Source organism: Hippocampus guttulatus, chromosome 11, assembly GCF_054856545.1.
Source record: "Hippocampus guttulatus isolate MCC_2025c chromosome 11, RoL_Hgut_1.0, whole genome shotgun sequence".
Classification (NCBI taxonomy): Eukaryota; Metazoa; Chordata; class Actinopteri; order Syngnathiformes; family Syngnathidae; genus Hippocampus; species Hippocampus guttulatus.
The window spans coordinates 13,437,887-13,457,754 of NC_141271.1; the positions used below are offsets into that span (position 1 = coordinate 13,437,887).

The 19,868-nt window shown below is 43.0% G+C and overlaps 1 protein-coding gene across 1 annotated transcript; it reads left to right on the forward strand.

Annotated features, from left to right (window-relative positions):
* The first annotated feature begins 1,813 nt into the window (after positions 1-1,813).
* Positions 1,814-19,481, forward strand: LOC147198153 (follistatin-related protein 1-like). The gene is made up of 11 exons (XM_086124479.1): positions 1,814-1,982; positions 2,107-2,163; positions 13,311-13,412; positions 13,483-13,612; positions 14,323-14,355; positions 14,534-14,664; positions 15,212-15,333; positions 15,592-15,704; positions 17,138-17,248; positions 17,326-17,420; positions 18,153-19,481. Exons 2-11 carry the CDS (start codon positions 2,107-2,109, stop codon positions 18,192-18,194), a joined length of 936 nt encoding a protein of 311 aa, XP_085980605.1. The 5' UTR covers positions 1,814-1,982; the 3' UTR covers positions 18,195-19,481.
* The last annotated feature ends 387 nt before the right edge of the window (positions 19,482-19,868 follow it).

Sequence of the window (19,868 nt, forward strand, 5' to 3'; positions counted from 1 at the left end):
TGGGGCAGTATCTTCTTTTTAAATACAATAATAAAAAAAGTCACATGTGGTCAAGCTGTGTTGCCGTTTTGTATAACTTATCACACACACACACGTACACACATACCGTACAGACATTACTGTACGAGTCACACCTCCTGTCATCATGTAAACTGTTGTTAACCACATTTAGTTGACCTGTAGGTTAAACTTGCTCTCTTTACTATGTAAAGTGATGCAGGGACCAGCAGAGGTCCCTGTGATCACATTTTCTAGTTTCTGCTTGCGACAGTGGATTACTACACACAAGACACATGCATACACCAAATAGTCTGTTATTCCTTTTTATAATACTGTAACATACTGAGTAATTTTCGCACCTTCTCACGGCCATTTGTTGCTTGCCAGAATTTCTTATCATTGAAAATTGAGCAGTTTTGCTTCACACAGTAGAGAAATGTTTCATACATACATCTCTCTCTCTTATATATATACTGTGTATATATATATATATATATATATATATATATATATATATAAAATATGAACATATATGGATGTTTGTGAACATCTGAGATGCCCGTCAACGAGAAAAAAAATGAATAAGAGGGGTCCCAAAGCACAGGGGAAGATGAGAGGAGATGGATTTAAAGCAGCCTTCGATTGTATTAAAAAACAATCGTGCCATCCTCTCCCGATTAGTTCCACCGCTGGTGTGTTTTGCATCATTGTCCTGCTGCACAATTCAAGAACGCTTGAGTTTGAGGGTGCAAATTGATTGTCGGACGTTGTCCTTCAGGATTTTCCGCAGAATGCATTGTCCCGTGAATCAGAGCAAATTGCCCTGGTCCTGAGTTAGCAAAGCAGCTACAGCAAAGCAAAGCATCACACTGCCCCCACAGTACCATGCTTCACTGTTGGCACAATGTTCTTTTTATCAAATGCTGTGCCATTTTATCCCAGGCATAACGGACTGCACATCTTCTAAAAAGTTTGTTTCTTGAGATCTTGTAGCCTACTTCACTTTGTCTGACATATTCTGTTTGTGTGATTTTTTTTTAATTCAACAAATGTGGTGCAATGGTGTTGCCTGTGAAATTGAACTCAGCTTTCCCAAACTGTCGTTAGACAGTTACTTTGTGATTTAACAAAGGGGGTTTTGGGGGGGGGGGCAATTACTTTTTGACATGGGGACAGGTAGTTTTCTGATTTTTTTTTGTGACTTAATAATTAAAATTGGCATTTAGAAACTGCATTTTGTATTTCTTTAAATAGTCTGTGTGATAATAAAATTGGTTTCATTAACTGAAATTTTAAAATGTAATTAATATGAACACAGAAATCAGGAAGTAATCAAATACTATTTCACAGCATTGTACCTATTTAAAAGTGACCCTAAGAGTCAAAAAAGTGGAAACGTTCGCTTTTTTGCTCATGATATTTAAAATGTCACAAAAAATAAGGTATTACAATAACTGCCATCATGTCTTGTCTATCAGATACATGTGAATGTGTATATGACTGTGAACACCATTTTTTTCGAGTGACGTCAGATGCCCCCCCTCCCCCCAGGACAAAACATTAATTAAATGCCTTGAAATTGTATTTTTTGTAAATGATTAAACGGGCCTGAAAATACCGTCACTGACCACATGCCACGTCGTGGTGAGGTGTTTGTGTACTATAAATTATATTTGGATGATATGAATGTAAACACATCACTTCTTGTCACTCACTGAATGTATTTTAATAAGAGACCGGCTTGTTCGGGCGCTCATCCACGCATCCCTTCCTCCTCCTCCGTGAAGGACCCCCCTCCGCAGACATTTCATTGGCTCTTTAGCCGGGAGAGGAGGAGGAAGACCGAAGGACCTGCTCGAATTCCTCCAAGCTGCTCAAATTTCCTCCAAGCCGAGGTTTGTGTTGCCTTCACGACCGACGAACATCCACTCCGCTCCACGTCTCTCCTTCGCCGAGGCCCGAGCAAGCTCTTTGTTAAAACGGTAAGCTAGACAAGTAGACGCGCGCTCAAGGGCGTTTGTTTGAACATGACTTCAAAGTAGGTTTAACTAAGAAACGATATTTGAAGCTCGCTAAATCTGACTTTTTTTTCCGCCCTACGACCAGATGTTACGGCGTGTCGCTGTGTTCCTTCTGCTTGCCCTGACTCTCTCTAGCGCAGAGGTAAGTTTGGACACTTTAAACTTCCACGTTTTTATATCGATTCTCTTAAAAACACATGCAGAAACATTAAGAGCAACAAATCAAGTCCAAATATTTGATGGCATGATTTTATATTGCAGTTAATGCAGTGCTCGTGATTAGTTTTCCAAAATAGCTCAAAAATGCTCAATGGGGTTTGGAACAATCAACATTGTTCAAATCCCCGATGGAAACCCCCAGAGAGGCTCCATTTGGAAAGTGAAATGGCTCAGGAAAAGGAGCTATCTAAAAAAGTGACACATGAATGGCAGGCAGCTGGGAAAAGCACAGAAGGAAGGTCAAACCTTGTGTACATTTATCAGTGCTGCTCCACCTACACTTTGCACTTCTTTTGGGGATGCTTGGCCGCCTGGCAGCTGCTCTAATGGTGTCCAAACAGTGCATTTGGGTGGCCAATGTGTTTGTTTGTTTCTTGTGTTTGTTTGTGCCTTCAAGGGTGAGCTCTGGAGGAATGCACAACACTTTCTTTATTAAGTGTCACGCCGCAAAGAGAAAAAGCTTTGAGTAAACACAAGCGTATTGTGGCAGCGCAATGGCATGTAGTCGGACAATCAAGACATGTGACGTCGTGTCAGGAGCAGACACACAGGTGGCATTTAATGGCCTGACTTGGCACAGCTGTTGAACAGCTGGCTTTTGGTCGGCGACCCCATTAGCCAGGAGTCACTGTCACAGAAAATAAGCTCCTTGTCTTGTTGATCAGGTTGTTACCTAGAAAATTAGTATTTTTGAAGAGAATGTGGAAGGGGCATGCGGCTCTTTAGCGCCATCTCTAGCGGCTCCCTGGAGCTTTATAAGAAATGTTTGAAAATGGAAAAAGATTTTGATAGTAGGCTAATATAGCTCAAATAGATATCGATACATGTTGCAGCTCCGAAAAAAGGAGAGGTGTTGTTTTTTTAAAAGGTACACTTTATTTATGCTTTTAACAGTCTCGACAAACACAGACACATCTGCGTCCGACTTCTCTCTTCTCGTTTTTCGACTCGAGAGGCGTTCAAAGACAGCCTCTGAAAAACGGAAATGAATGATCACTTCAATGACACTAAGAAAAGCTAAAATAATGCCCCAAAACAGAAAATCAAGCGAGGAAATCACAAAATAAATTCTATGGGGGCGTTTGTGAACGCACAACAAAGGAATGAATGACATAAACAATTCTGAGACTGTCTAGTCTCCTACATATATACAGCATGTGTTTCCTTCATTGTAAGTTTGATAGAACGCTTTTATTTTATTTATTTATTTATTCATGGTTTTTTTGGTCCTATATGGCTCTTTCATATCTAACAATTTGGTTTGCCGACCCCTGGGCTATAGCTTCCGCGCTATCTGTAGTAGAGCACAAACCATTGCCAAGGTGGAACAACAAAAATGGCAAGTAATGGTATGGTTTCTGGCCAGCTGGATGAAAGACAAGGAGGCATGTCCGCCATCTACTCAGAAATCTCAGTTTCCGCAACGATAAACAAGATGTGTGGAAATGACAGATATTCCTCTTGGCTTTGGAGCAACTGTTATACTCTTGTAAGATACTCTTGTGTGCCTTTTTGGATCAAAGTGTATCCTGATTTGAAACAATACGACCCTCACAGCAAGCCCCAGAGATGCTGGATGCACGAAGGACAACCAACATTGAGTTAAGAAACGCCCCGTGCGTGGCAGAAATCCGCATGACGAATCGTTTGCTTGCAGCCAAACGAATCAAAGTTTCCTCCTTCCCCAAAGCTCTTGCATGGTGGCCATTAATGACGCAGCCCCCCTTTTCCCTCCCCTGCTGCTCTTCCATTGCTTCCCTCCACCTTTGGCCGCCTGCCCTCGAGAATGCACGATTGTATGCACGCCTTATTCAATTCCCGGGCCGCGATCAGCAAGGAATGACTTGCTTAGGCCACAGTTTGTCCAATGAAGCCGCTAGCCAGTTAATGGGGCGGCATCTGTTCTCCGAAGGTAATTACCGAGATAATATATGGCCTGTTGTCTGGTCATGAGAAGAGCTTGAACTGGCATACCAGAAGGTCAACAAGTTGCAGCAGAATCTTCACTTAGTGTAAGTGTGTCCGATGAGCCTGCAGGCTGTTGTCGTTGTCATCAGAGACCCGTGATACAGAAAGTAGGCACAGATTTTATGAGCTGATGTTCTTGGATTCTGACTGTAGGTTATTCAATTCTGGCCATATGCTGCCTACGTCCACTAAAATCGGACACTGTTGTGTGAGAAAGAATGGGGGATTAAATTCATCCATCCATTTTCCGCCGCTTATCTGGGGTCAGGTCGCGGGGACAGCAGCTTTAGGAGGGAAGCTCAGACTTCCCTCTCCCCTAGCCACTTCTTCGAGCTCTTCCTGGCAGATCCCGAGGCGTTCCCAGGCCAGCTGGGTGACATAGTCTCTCCAGCGTGTCCTGGGTCGTCCCCGGGGTCTCCTGCCAGTGGGACATGCCTGGAAAACCTCACCAGGGAGGCGTCCAGGAGGCATCTTAAACGGATGCCAGAGCCACCTCATCTGGCTCCTCTCGATGTGGAGGAGAAGCGGCTCGACTCTGAGCCCCTCCCGGATGACCGAGCTTCTCACCTTATCTCTAAGGGGACTAAATTCATCTTTTTTATTTGGGGGGGGAATCCCCATCCCACTTTGTTGACAATTGTTAGAGCACATTCTTTGTTGCATTGAGCACAAACAACACCCTTGTTGTCAAACATGTGAATCTCTGCACTGAACAATTGTGTGTGTGTTTGACCATGTCATCCTTTTACGCAGGAGTGATAACGGTGTTTTCTGTTTCAAATCGTCCAAAACGTGATAGATTTTATTTATTTTTTTTGTCAGATTTTAGTTGAAATGCCATTATTTACCTTGCCAGCAAGGAGAGTGCTTGAGGTAAAAATTGCATCACCTTCGCCAAGAGGCTGAGGGAAAACTCTTGTGTTATGTGCAGTGTGAAATAACAAGCGACACACAACAGGAGGTTGATATGCAAAGCGGACCAGGAGGCGGTTCTGCGGGCCTCTATAACCGCATCCATTTTTCCCCATTTTTAATTTTTTTTTTGTGGTGACAGAGCGAAATGGTTCATTTACCTACAAAAGGCCAGCCGTGGATCATGAAAATTGCAGTTGTCATGGCAAAGGCGCCCACCAGCGCTTTCCTCTCAGGCTTTAGCAAGCAAGAGAACACGCAGGACATGCCCAAGTAGATGTTGGTTCCCTTGTTGGCACTCCATAGGCGGTTCTCTTGCATCTGAGGTGGGCTAAAAATATCTGCCCAGGTGGAGAGAACATGAGCATGTGACGGAGGGGAGGGGTGGGACGCTTTGTCCTCTGTCTTTATCAGACCGCTCTAATTACTTCAAGTCGACATGCAGCCTGGGCAGGGACTAAACAGAAAAAGGACAGAGCCATGCTCAGGAAATTATAGCAGGGGGGAGATCAGGGTGAGGTAAGACTTGGCTGCCGTATGCCGCAGGTTGGAGGGGGGGGAGGTTGTGTTTCACGTCCTCGCGGTATGTTCTCTTCAGTATTGGATTTGCTTGAAAAGAGTATTCGTCCAGTTTTAGTAACCGGACTGGTGGCTTCTCATTACTTTGAGACAAGTGACAAAAGAGCAGCCGTCAATTCATTTGGTTGGACGTAAACTGTGATGAGATGCAGCCGACATTAAACGGTCACGTTGAGCTGACAACTGAAGCCATTTAGCCATCCTTCATAATCTGAGGGATGGGTCAAGGCAAAACCCTGATGGTTGTGCGACAACACCCCGACAAGAATATATACCGTATTTTCCACACTAAAAGGTGCACTGGATTATGAGGCGCGCCTTCAGTGAATGGCCTGTTTTGTAAAAATGTTTTCATACATTGGGTGCACCGCATTATAAGACGCAATCTACAATGCATCCACTAGATGGAGCTACGCTCAAAGAAACGCCAACAGAACGATCTGATAAAATTGAATCTATTAAATTAAACGTATTTCATAAAGCAGCGACACAGTTCACTTAACCAACAGCAAGTTATCACATTGACTCGTTAACGTTGAACTCTCTTGCCGCTGTGTTCAACTGCGTAACTGATCGCCTTAAATTTAATCTCTGCGTTGTCAGCATGTCTCGAGCAAGGAGCCATTTTGGGGTCGAAATATTACCGTAATGACCATACACAAGGTGCATCAGATTTTAAGGCGCGCTGTGAGCTTTTAAGAAAATGGAAGGTTTTTAGGTGCGCCTTTTAGTGCAGAAAATACGGTACTTCCTCCCCCCCCGAATTGATGGTCTCCAGTCATTTAATAGCACGCATGTATTTAGAACATTGAAACAGCCGACTAATTTGAATCATTACAGCCAAATTCGACCTAATGCACTCAATTTAAAAGTTGGTCACGCAACTCTTTATCTTTTGAAACATTGTGGTTTAAAAAAAAAGCGCTTTATTTCATGTGGAAAGATCGTTTTGTACCCCGTACTCTGGATAAGTTCAATGTGTTCCCCTTTGTGTCGTTGCTTTGCTGTTAAATAGAAAACACATGAAGAGCAACGTCCTCCGTGACAGATTCTGCCCCCTCTGTGGTCCAGATTACACAAAGACCATCGCAGTGAAGAATTGACAGTGTGATCAACGATGACATTGAGCAATCTTGGGAAAAGTGCGACCAGTCGGGGCTGTTAATTCGTGTGAAGAAGTATGATTTTCAAAGGTGCTCGTTCAATTTCGCTTAAGTGGACTACCACTTGTTCCAACTGCAAAGCCAGGGATTGTAGTCGTGGTTTCGGATTGAGTCTCAGCAAAGACCCCCCCCCCCCCCCCACCCTACCCCTTGCACCCTCCCTGTTGCTGAAAAATGCAGAGAACAGAAAATAAAGGGAAATCAAACGTACTGTAAATCAGGTTTGATTGAGGCTAACAAAACTGAAGGGAGCTGTAGAGATGCCATTGCATGTAGCTCGATGACGTTAGCAGGCAGGGTGGGTGCGTGTTTGCGGGGGTGGGTAGGTGGGGGGGGGGGGGCTTGGTTCTCTTAGTTTAGTCTAATTGCGAGCAGATGTGACTCAGCCCAGTCGGTGACTCCTTTCTGGCTTTTTCTTTAGTCTGTCTCACTTTATTTGTCTTCGTTTCCCCACCGTCTTTATGTTCCGGGGTCTTGGACAAGAAGGCCCGGTGGACGGAAAACAAGAGGCCGCAGACTGGAGTGACATCATCTCATTTGTCGATGCATTCCTTTCATGCTGAATAAGAAAAAGGGTGAAAGCGAACAGGCAGAGATGGGCGCATACTGCTCATTATCCAGGATGCTTTTGTTTCTGCGGGGTTAATATCAGCCCGCGCCGGGTCCCTAAGCAAACACCCCGAGACCACGGCAACTGTTTATCTTGACTGTTTTTCTTAGTAGTCATTAATTCAAGGACATACGCACACCACTTACAGTATCTGTCACATACAGCAAACTCTTGAGTTCGAAAGAAGGGGAAGATGCCGGCATTTCGTGGTTCGCCTGTTTCTGTCCTCACAAAGCTGTCAACCGCAACAAGGAATGACGCTCGAGTCTCATTTGAGATGTATAAAGTTAATTAGGCTCGGAAAGGAGGCAACATCCAGGGGTACTTTAATTATTGAGGGCAACTCCTCCAGCTTTAATGACTGCAGTCCGTCAGTAACGGATGAAAAGTCGTTCGCTTATGATGCTTCTCCCTCGTGCGTTGGGATTTAGGCACAAGAGCGCATATATTTTTCAGCGGGAAACTAGTTCATACTTAGCGAGTGTCTTTCATTTGTCTTGGGTTGTCCTTCGGGAAGGCGCTGTGAAATGGAACGTCTGCTCACTGATCCAATGTCCAAAAGCCGGAGAGACAAAGGGAAAAGGCAGGAAACGCAGGAGAGGGGGAGATCAGGGGCAACGCTCTGACCCAGATACCGGCGAGATTTTGGCTCAAGACGAACCCGGCCAGACCCCGACTGAGGCACAACATTGCTCCGGAATGTACTCCCTCCCCTTCCCTCACATTCTGGGTCCTGACGATTTTACGAAGCACTGCATCAAAGCATCAAAGACTGGAGCACATTTTGAAGTTGTGAAATTTTTGCGCCGTGAGTCATCTCAGGCGTCCAAATGTCTGTCTGTGGCTGTCGGAATCGCTCGTTCATTTGGATTCGGAAGAGACGTTTGATTAGGTTTTGACACAATTTGACACATTCAAACACAGATCATTTATACCAGCGATGTTGCAAACATATTGGAGCCCATAAAATCATAGGCGAACTCTCTTGAAAGACAAACCCTCATTAACCCTTTCATGCACCCTGTAACCTGACAACATAATCAGCTGTCCACTGTAGTAACTACTGTCCCTGAAAGGGTTAAAGTCAGACCTTCTTTCGAAACGTCTCAAAAAAGTCCCTCAAAAAAGAGAAAAAATGTGACTCAGTTACTGAATTGACAAGCCCAAAATGAATCCCTTGAGACTGGTTTAACTGAGGTTGTGCGCATTACGATCAAATCTTGTGGGATCTCATGCATGACAGCACTTCAAACTCCCTAGTTTTGTGCGACTCGAGTCATACTTCTACAAACAAACAACCTGGGTTCGATCGAACCCCAGGGGTTCGGTGAATCGGTCTCAGGGGTTCGACGGAGCCTCTGCCATGGAGGGTAAGACACATGCGACTCAGCATTTTAATCAGCCAGGACACGCCCGCTTGGCCATCAGTGGCCGCAGATGATCACATGACATTGCTTGTCCAATCAATGCTGTGAGAAATTTAGTTCGCTTAGTTCAGTAATCCCTCATTTATCGCGGTTAATGGGGACCGAAACCACCCGCGAAAGATTAAAATCAGCAAAGTAGCGAACACCCCTGTATAGGTATATGTACATGTGTATCAGTATAAATAATATTTATAAGACCAAATTTAATTGTATACATGCATGTTTGTAGTAATTAACATTACTTAATGCTTTATACTAATATATTTAAACATGTATAAGTTAGGTTAGTGTATGAATAACGAAATACAGTAAACACATGTATTTAGTCCTGTATTTGTTGCTCTATGTGACTTGCTGTTTTGCTGACTTTCACTGCCTCTTGCGGACCTTTTGCAGACTTTTGCGGCATTTTCGCTTTTTTTTTTCATTAATGTTTGATAAAATCCACGATGCACCGAAGCCGCGATAAGCGAACCGCGAAATAGCGGGGATCACTGTAGTCAACGTGTGACTGTCGTGATAGTACATCATACAATTTTTTTTTTTAAAGTAGACTTATCTCTTGAAGTTGTATTTACTTTTTTTTTTAAATATCTTGAATTTGTATGAGCTTAGGGGCTTTCGATGTCCATCATCGGTGGTAACTAGAAATTGTTCACACGCAAACAGTCGGAAATGATCGAAGGCATCGTTACGTCATCAAAGCAGCATGTTTTAGATCATATCCGAAGAAGACGGTGTTGTTTTTCTCCCATGAATCCAGAAACTTAGCCCACTTCTGTGCAGGTTTGAGAGTTTGCGGTTCTACTGAAAAATCGTTGCACGTGCTCATTTTTTCTTTTGTGCAGTCAACTATCGAAGCGCAACAACATTGACGGCTCAGGGTAAAATGTGAAGACGAAAAAGGCTTTGTCGCACAGTGCCTCTCTGTCCCACTCAATAGCCACTTTTTCCGCGCTCAAGAAAATGCATTTTACTAGGGATGAGAAGAGTTATCCTCGCAAGGGCAACTCATAACAGCTTTATTCTGCTCAACTCAAGACTGCTATGGAGTCAGAATCCCAAAAACATTCAAAGATGAAAATATATACATCGAACATTTACGTGATGACTTGGAAAGACATTTTTCTATTGTACACTACAATTTCATGCTCTTGTGGATTATTTGGTATTCAAGATCGAGTTATTCCTCATACAAGCCATCAGTCTATTTCCTGCACACTAACAAGGAGCAGGGCACTCGTGGAAATTGATTCCAATCGGCTGCCGAGTGACGTCGGTGCGAGAGAGCTATTGATTGACCTTCGAACTCATCGTAGCAGAGCAAAGATATGCGCACACCTATGCACATACACATTGAGGCACATACAAGCACAAAAATGTCGCTTGAATGCCATTATTGAGCGACCCCGCTGCTATGGTAATAATTCCTGATCAGGAAGGGGAAGCAAGAAAGCGTTAAAAAATATATTTGATGTCAGTGGCAGCATCTCCTCCTAATCTCAAAATCTCCCCCCGCCCACCCTCCTCTACTCCCACTTTCCTTTTACATTCCTTCCATTAAACAGATCAAGCTGGTCTTGGTCCAATGGCGCTCGGCACTAAAAGGACAAGATAGTGGGAATAAAACAAGGTGACAGGGCAGATCTGGGCAGAAGTGCACTCGACTCGAGCGTGGAGACGCCATGCTGAGATAAATGGCTGTACTGTAATCTTTTTGTATGTGGTAAAGGAGAGCCACAGCAGAGAATACCCAATTCAGCTGTCTCTTAAATCCTGGGAGAACAATAAAATGCGCACCTATGCCGAAGCTACACCTCTCACCTAGACGCTCACATGCTGACTCGGCGATCGCACAAGCAACCCCATCAGGCCCAGCCTCTTAATATAAATACCCTACATACAGTATTTTCCATTTTTAGTTGCCATTTATTTAAGATAAGATAAGAAAACCTTTATTAGTCTCACAATGGAGAAATTCCCAATTCACAGCAGCAAAGTTATGAAAAGAAGAAGCAGAAGAACAACATATAGGAGCTGCTGTAAAGGCAGCCACTCTCGCGGCGCCATCTTGAAGTCAAAATAATATAACACAACACATAAGACACATATTGATTGATCGATTTATTTATTTAATTTTGTTCAACAACATTTATGTTGCATTGTAAAAGTATGTTTTAATGAAAAATTTAACTATTGTTGAACAGATGCAATATTCAGGCACGCTACCTGCAAGTGTTGACACATTGTGCTGTGACATGGGGGTCATTGAGAACATCGGTACAACCACACTCTGCTGCGATCTCATTTTAAGGCTCTCTCTGGTTGATTGGCACTTGCGGTCTCACGGGTACCACCTCTCACCATAGCAACAACCCAATGGAATCGGCTGGTGCGGGCGGAAAAAAAAAAGTCCTGTGTGCTTCTGCGTTCATTACTTAAATGTCAAGGTTGTCTGCTGGTTGCACATGGATGGACAAAATACCACCGGCGTCATCTGCAGAGCTTATACAGAATTCACTGCGGCGGATTCAGTGCAAGTAAACGGATTGCAATCTTCAGGCCACAAGGATCACTTTGAAGATTTTGCCTCCAACATTGGATTATTGTGTGTGCGACTTTTAAATCATGCAAAGAAGTGAACCACCGTTTCCAGCAAGCTCCTCTCACCACTTGGAGCTTAAAGTCTGCTCCACTTTAGCATGTGACACCCCCTCCACCCCCGTCCCCACCCGTTATCCATCTTATTACATTCAATTATTGGTGAGCTTATGTGAGTCTCCAAGAATCCAGCCCTTGTTTGAGTCCGCATACCAGACCCTGAATGTGGACCGCAAGCTCACGTGTGCTCGAGCACAGGAAGGGCCAACTTTTTCTCTGCCTTATTCTCGTTACAGGAAACGGTGCCTTAGAGAGGGGGAGGGAAGGGGGAAAAAGATTGCATGGGAACAAGCGCAAAGAAAAACACACGCGCGCACACACTAGAGTCCAGATGTGGAGACACCCTATAACACACATAAACTTCAGTGCGCTGACACAGATACACACAAAGGCACACAAATGGAGAATAGAGAAGGTAATGACGGTCATAAAGTGAGTGTGAGTGTTTGCTGCTTGAGCTTGGTGGTTTTTGGAGGGGTCTGGAGGGAGCAGGGTGGGGTGACACACCAGACGAGCCGACAACAAAAGATAAAAGAAATAAAATACGTCATTGCGAAACAAACAAACTGGAAAATATTGTCTTCTAATCCTTTTGACTTGTCAACAAGCAGTTCCATTTGAGGTTTTGGCTAATCGGTTGAGGGTGAGTCTGAATCATAACCCAGTGAGTTCAAGCGGCTGCTGTCACGTCATGTGATGTATCGCCACCTAGCGGAGAAACTCCGCCTAACTGCGCGGAGCTGCAAAATTGCCTGTAACACAGATTAGTCATTTACTTTTCTCGTCCGATTTGGGGTCAGGGGGAAAAAAAAAAGAAATTGTACAGTTAGAGTTGAACAATATGACCGAATATACAGTTTCAGATAATGATACATAACCTCGAGTGATAATGATCCATGGTGTATTATGTGGTCTATACATAGCATTTGCACATTTGTGCGACACTTTCATTTGTTAATACAGAAGTTAGATTTCACATGCCGACATGATTTAATGTCTGGAATTTAGTATAGTACAGTTGACTCTAATTTGAGTTTTCAGGCAATTTAATAGGTGCAGTTTGATAAATGTTACTGCTCAATGTCACTAAAACATTGCTATACTAATGTGGTACTTGGGTCACGCTATCTCGAAGTAATACGTTTATAACTCTCATACCAGTGTAAAAAAAAAAAAAGGTTAACCACCGTTAATATTTAGTTGTAGAAAGCATGTGTGCCAAGTTGGGAAACTTCAATGGCAGACATGTAATGCAAGGGGGTATGCTTTGCAGTTTGCAAGTGTAAACAGAAATTGAACACTGTAAAATGTAAACAGGGCAAAACTCGCCTTAATTTAACATTCGAGTGAGTCCCCTTTCTTCGTGTAACTTCCAGAGTATATTCTGTTTCATTCTTGTCTTATCTAATAGAGAAACTCGTTAATGTATATTATATACAGTATATATATATATATATATATATATATATATATAATACTCGATTCCATGCGTTCCATGATGCACTTCCCATTTGTGTCTCTTGAGAGCAAAAAAATATATATCTTGTATCATTCAGTGTAACTGTCACTCCAGCCTTAGAGGCATTCAACTGCAAAAAGCTTCCACAGCATTTTGTTTAAACTCTCATCTCAACAACTATAGCTGTGATTATGACGATGTTGCCAGCCTCGAAGGCGCAGCCATTTCATGTCACATCTGTTATTGCGAACGCAACTATGTGTGAAACTAAATGTTGTCTTCTTATTTCAGGAGCTCCAGAGCAAGAGCAAAGTATGTGCCAATGTCTTCTGCGGGGCAGGGCGGGAGTGTGCTGTCAGTGAGAAAGGGGAGCCCAGCTGCCTGTGCATCGAAGTGAGTGAGGGAGTGGTGGGGTAAGAAAGACATTTCCAATTCATGTCCCTGGTTTCTTTTCTCTCTCCAGAGCTGTAAGCCCCACAAGAGGTCAGTATGTGGCAGCAATGGGAAGACCTACCGGAACCATTGTGAGCTGCACAGGGATGCTTGTCTGAGCGGACTGAAAATCCAAGTGGCCTACGATGGACACTGCCAGGGTACATTTGAGATGCTTGCAATTCATGTCAAGTGAAAAGTTTAGTTTAAAACTAGACAAAACTTAACTTGGCAGAATAGGCTGCAAAATGAGCAACAAATTTCATCAAGTCTGACGACTTGATGAAATTAGTTCATCGTGTGACTCCCCAGAACATAAATATGGGCACAATATTGTGAGATGATCACATGTCAGAGTCAACTGGAAAGCTAAACACTCCATAATCTAAGATCATGTTTAATACTGTGCTTTATGATGGATTTATTCTGCAATAGGGACCATTGACATTCTTTGTTTGCGTATGCTGTTATAATGTAAAGGGAGTCAAAATAAGCTCAGCAATTAACTCCTGATGGTTCTTGTGAACAAAGTCTATCAACTGAAGTAATTTATACACTTATTGCTTTGTGTTTGGAAAAAGTGAGGTGTCACATTGCTCTGCGATCCCAATAGTCGCCATGTGAGGCTACTGTCACTCGGCGAGTCTTGCTTGGTGTTTCAATCTGTTAGCAGATTGTAATATTAGCAACTCATCATCAGTGAACTATAACTTGCTGAACGTTGACCTGAGCTTTGGCACAGAATTTGTTCATAGAGGTCAGTTACGTCACTGCTTTGCAGACCTTTGGCCAAGAAATCTATGTCAGCATTAAATAATAACTGGTCTTGGGATTGTAATTCTGCCATGTTTTTTTCTTCAATAACCTTCAGAGAAAAAGAGTGAGCAGGCAGCTGCCAGCCCAGGTGGGTGTTACATTCATTTTTACACTTTTGGTTGTCTCTGTTGGTTTAGTGCACAAGCATAGTCTAGTAACAGACAAACAAACACACAAACAAAAACGTAACACAATACAAGTAATGTAGACTGTACACGATGAATTATTCATGAGTGTTGAGCGATAGAATGCTCCCCATCCCGCAGTGGTTTGCTACGCTGCGGACCGCAACGAGCTGAGGAGCCGTGTGATCCAGTGGCTGCAGACCGAGGTTGTCCCAGATGGCTGGTTTGTCAAGGGCTCCAACTTCTCTGACATCCTGCTCAAGTACTTCAAGGTGGGCCAACCGCTTTGCACCCATTGTCCTCATCCTTGCCTCTCTTCATTGAAGTGGGGTACAGTACCTGCATACTGATTATTTCAAAGGGGAGAGACACCACACTTAACCAAGAATAGATCCGCAAGAGTGCTTACTGCTCTAATAGTCAGGCAATGTCACCTGGATTTTGTGGAATTGATTGTTCTTTTATTGTGTCTTAAAATGACTGAGGCAAAATGAGAGTGCACTACTCGTCTGGTCCTCGGCTTCTGAGAGAGATTTGGTGTGATGTAACCTGAATTTGTACAAATATGCCGTCATAGATCACTAACCTCCGGTAATGCAGTTGGAAAGTCTTAATTACAGTCTGTGTTTCATAATGAAAAGCACCAGAATGAAATCCAAAGGAAGTACCGCGGTAACTGAGCATGCGAACAATTTTGTAGCATGCCGTTTATAACCTCAAAATTAACAACACCGGTCCTGTTATAAATACGGATGCCAAAGTTCTATTGTATCTGGTGTAAAACATCTATGAAGCTGTTCTTATGTTCCCCCCCACCAGTCGTATGACAGCGGCGATTCCACGCTGGATTCCTCCGAGTTGCTCAAGTTCATCCAGCACAATGAGTCTGTGGCGACTGAGATGCAGTCCTACGCCGACCTGGAGAGCAACAAGCTGCTTCGGTTAGTGTCTGCTTGCACGATAGCGGTTGAAAGATAAGACTTTTTTTTTTTGACTTGTCAGTATTTGACCTCTGTGCAAGCTTTGAAAGTAAATCTTGCACATTCATGCATATCTCTACTATGTGCTCTGGAGCTATTTTAGATGTGTAACTGAAGTCTGTCCATTCCAGAGTATACTTGTCAAGCCCTCCTTATGGAAGCTTGTAAAGTCGGGTTGCTACTAATAGTGAGTTTGCACGTGTGTGTTATGCTATCCAGGAGTCTCTGTGTTGATGCCCTCATTGAGCTGTCTGATGAGAATGCCGACTGGAAGTTGAGCTTTGATGAGTTCCTCAACTGCCTGAAACCCGGTTTCAACCCGCCTGAGAAGAGTGAGCTGACACCACCCTTCCATCTATTTTTGTTTGTTTGTGTTGCTCTTTCTACCGTTCGCAAGTCAATCGCAAGACACAAAAAGGCACACAAATGGATGTGACCAATCACACTCGCATTTAAAACCAATGGAGAAAATTTGAGTCGTAATGAACCTACCATGTTTTTGAAATGAAAGTGAAAACCCACGGAAGCACGGGGGGAAGATGCAAACTACGCACAGAAAGAGTTGAGACTCAAACCCAGAACCTCTTGACTGTGAGGCAGACGTGTTATTCACTACCCTCCTGTGCTGCACTGAAAATGTTTTTTGACTGTAGGAAAACAAACAACAAAAAATCCCGGTGTCGTGTCAGACACGGTGGACTGAGTCTTTGCCACAGACAGCATGGGCAGAGCAGATATGGTATACGTGAAGCTGAAATATGTGGTGGGGTTGATGGAGAAGTCGCTGATGTAATTCGGTATTATGTTGCTGCTGATGGTTGTTGCTTCAGTGTACTACGCTCAGAGTCAATATGTGGGCTAAAGTTCAGAGCGCTGAACTCAGTATCTTCGGCATACAAGGTCCTGTGTGGTTATTGTGTTTCTACACTAGGATTACCCCAAAGACATCAAAAAGTGTTTTCTTTTCACACACAGTGTGGCAATAAGAATACACACATTCCAACGTACTTTTTTTTCCCCCCTCGGATTGGGGCCAGCGTGTGTTTACTTACTCAACTAGAAAAGGGGCAAGCAAGGTCCTTATTTGGCGGAAGGCCTTTTCTGGAACAAATTTTTATATTACACGTAGCAATTTTAATTTAAAACAAAAAGAACTATTGAAAAGGGAGACAAATGTTAAAGAACCTAAGCAGGCTGGGAGGAGGCAGACCAAAGTACAGGAGAACGGTTAGCATTCGCATGGGCTCTGCGGTAAACTCTAACCGCAGTTGAAAATCAGTTACAGGAGATAGGACAAAGCATCCATGTGTTGTGGAGGCCTTTACTTGTTTAACTATCTCAGTTTAGAGTCACAGTTACTTCCTGTTTAGAAGGGAATGAAGTGGCGTCTATTTGAGCAAAGGTCCTTATTTGTTCGTCTAGTTTAATAAAGACCTGTTAAAGTAGAGACCACTATTTGCGGTATTACAGTGACCTCCGATGAGTTAATGTTGAAGTTTCAAGTTCATCTATCCTAAACCTCTCCAAACATGCCTTCATGAAGCTTACTTTTTGCTCATGGGTACAGAAAAGGGCCTTTCCGAAACTGTTCCCACTATGTTTTATCCAGAGGTTGGCAATTTACGAAATTGCGCCAGTCTGTCATTTGGCAGCGGCCTGTGTACCCGTTTTTAGTTACAGTGGTTTCTGAACAGGGAGAATCGTGCTCGATTGTCTCAGCTGCCAAATTCCCTTCCTTGTACTGTATATATATTTTTTCTTCCAGAATGTGCTCTGGAAGATGAAACTTATGAGGACGGTGCAGAGACGCAGGTGGAGTGTAACCGCTGCGTGTGTGCATGCGGCAACTGGGTCTGCACTGCAATGACCTGCACTGGTAAGCTACAAGAAAATCATTTTGTTATTTCCTCCGTGTCTTTGTACCTGAACACATTTGATTCACTGTGTATGCAGACAAGGCAGCTGCTGTGGATGAGCCAACAGATGGCGGTGTGGAAATGACAGAGGAAGAGTGGGACCTCCGTGTGGCAGAGCTGAACAAACACCAGGTTGGTTTTTTTTTAATCAGTAAACCAACTAGCCCAAGGATCTGACTTGAGGGTTTCTCCGGATAAGGGGAATGTGTTTTTCTTGACAAAGGAGATATGACTTAAACTGCCGAGCCTGCAGAAAGAACATCCTCTTCAAATTTGCAGACCTAAGCTTTTCGGTACAATACTCACATGGCAGGAAACCAAAAAAAATCACCAGATTTTGAAGAGGCAAATTGTCTCAAAAGAGCAAGCTTGCTGTAATTTGTGTAGTAGTAAGCAAAAAACATGTTTATATGCATTACCGTATAAACCAAGTCTGCTGGGTATACAGCGGGTATATAACAAATGGATAGATGGGATTCCTTTTGCGTAATGCAATCCATGAGACATACAAATGTATATATTTTAATCTCCAAATTCATTCTGAAATTGTTCTTCAATTACATTTTTAATATTGTCAAATGTCCTGTAGATTAGGTAGGTTCTAGCTAGGTTTGCCGTCTTTAAACTGGAATAACTGTAGAAATGTTAAAAGATAGAAAATGGGAAAAACATAAGCAGTCTGAACAACTTTCAGATGCATAATACAACAGAATGACCATCACAAGGTAAATTACAGTCAGCTGAGCCGTAAATTACCTCATCCAAAACTTTTAATGCTACCGCTTTGGTTTTTATATGGATACAACGTGATGAAATGACTTTATACCACGACAATATTGACCCTTTATCTTTATTTTATCATAGGAAACAGTGGAGAAAATGAAGGCGAGTACAAAGGAAGCCTAAGTGAGGACACAGCCCGAAGAGAGGATGCACACGACCACCCTTCCTCTATACTTGACTTACCTTGAAGCCCGGGTGTTATTATGACATCTACGTGTTTTCTCTGCTATTTTAATTGTTATTATTATACATTTTTACAGTATCAAAGTGTTTATGTTGATGTTGTTTGATTCGAGGGACAATCTTATGATTCCCTTGCGTTCAGTACTGTCATATTTGATTGTATTAACTACTCTTGTACACTTCTTACGATGTATTTTTGCAGTTCTTAAGGACAAAGAAAAAGCAGGATGTCTGTGTTATGCGGATTGAGCAGCGTTGGCTTTATGGGTAGAAGCAAAGCAGTGGGAAGGTTCAACGGCTAGCGATTCATGTATACTCACTCAATGCACTCGGTTATCTTTCTCTTTGCTTTTATGGTCCATCCAAACAACCAATCTGAGGTGTTTAACTTCATATGAGGCATTCTGCAGCAAAAGAACAAAACATAGTTGTATGTCCAGTTTGTTGTGGTCATTTGAGTTGTAGCTCATTATGTTCCCACTAAGATACAATACACTGTATGGGCTAAAGTATTAGTACATGACCCTACTACTTTTGTCCATATAATGTACATCTCTCCCCGAGGCCTCTCGCAGAGATCCTGCATCAGAGCGCTAACAGAAGAGCCAACATTTATCCACTATTGTCTTTTACGCACAGCCATTTTCCCCCACTGCCTCTGTTACAGGTCCCAAGAGTTTGCCACATAGACAGAAAAAAAAATGCCGTGTAAAAGGCCCTGCGGGGTGAGATGCACCCTGGTGAGACTGCATACGAACATAGCATGGGGGTGTCTGAAACCAAAAATGTGCTGAAGATGTTTTGTACACAGATCTCCAGGTAACATTACTCTGGACCCAGCAGCAGCACTATACCTTTCAAAATCAACCTTTACCTTACCTTACATTACCTAAAGGCGCGTCACGAAGCGGATTCGTGTGTTTGTTTGAGAGTGTGTGCGTGTGCTGTTAAATGTGCTGTTCCTTTTTGTACTTCTGTGTGTTGATTTGTAAAAACCCTGCGTCTAAATTAGAAAAATAGAAGACATAGTGCCTTAGACTCGCAAACATTATTGGCCTGCACAATTTTTTTTAAAAAATAGTTTTACCACGTACTGAGCGTGGTTTTGCTGATTCGTTGGGAAGTGGCTTGTAATTCATGCTGATAAAATCGTTGCGGAGATTTTTGGAGGCCACTAAAAATGACAGCAAGGACTATGTATGGAAGCCAATAAATCTTTGTACACCACGCAAGTTGTCTCTTTCAATGTGTTTCAACTTACATTCACACTCATGATGGGCGTGGGTGAGCTCCAGCAAATCTCAGCTGAATTTGGGCAAGAGGGATCGGAACACACTTATTGGTTGCAGCCAATCTCAAGGCACAGTCCGTTGTCAATGAATTTCACGTGGGTGTTTTTGGTATGTCGAAGCCAGACTGAAGAAAACCCATGCATGGAAAAAGAAAACATGCAAACTCCACACAGTACTGCAAAACTGAGGCAGCTGTGCCAACCACTAATGTACCATGCTGTTTGTAAACTTCAACAATTTGACAGAGAGCATCTGAAAAGTTTGGAAATTTATGACGCCAATTGGTCTATACATTTATCTCTGGCGTCAGATTGAAACCTCC

Coding starts and splice junctions, on each gene's coding strand:
- LOC147198153 (XM_086124479.1), top strand. CDS start 2,107: ATGTTACGGCGTGTCGCTGTGTTCCTTCTGCTTGCCCTGACTCTCTCT. Junction 13,413..13,482: donor CCAGCTGCCTGTGCATCGAA/GTGAGTGAGGGA, acceptor TTCTCTCTCCAG/AGCTGTAAGCCCCACAAGAG. Junction 17,249..17,325: donor CACTGCAATGACCTGCACTG/GTAAGCTACAAG, acceptor CTGTGTATGCAG/ACAAGGCAGCTGCTGTGGAT.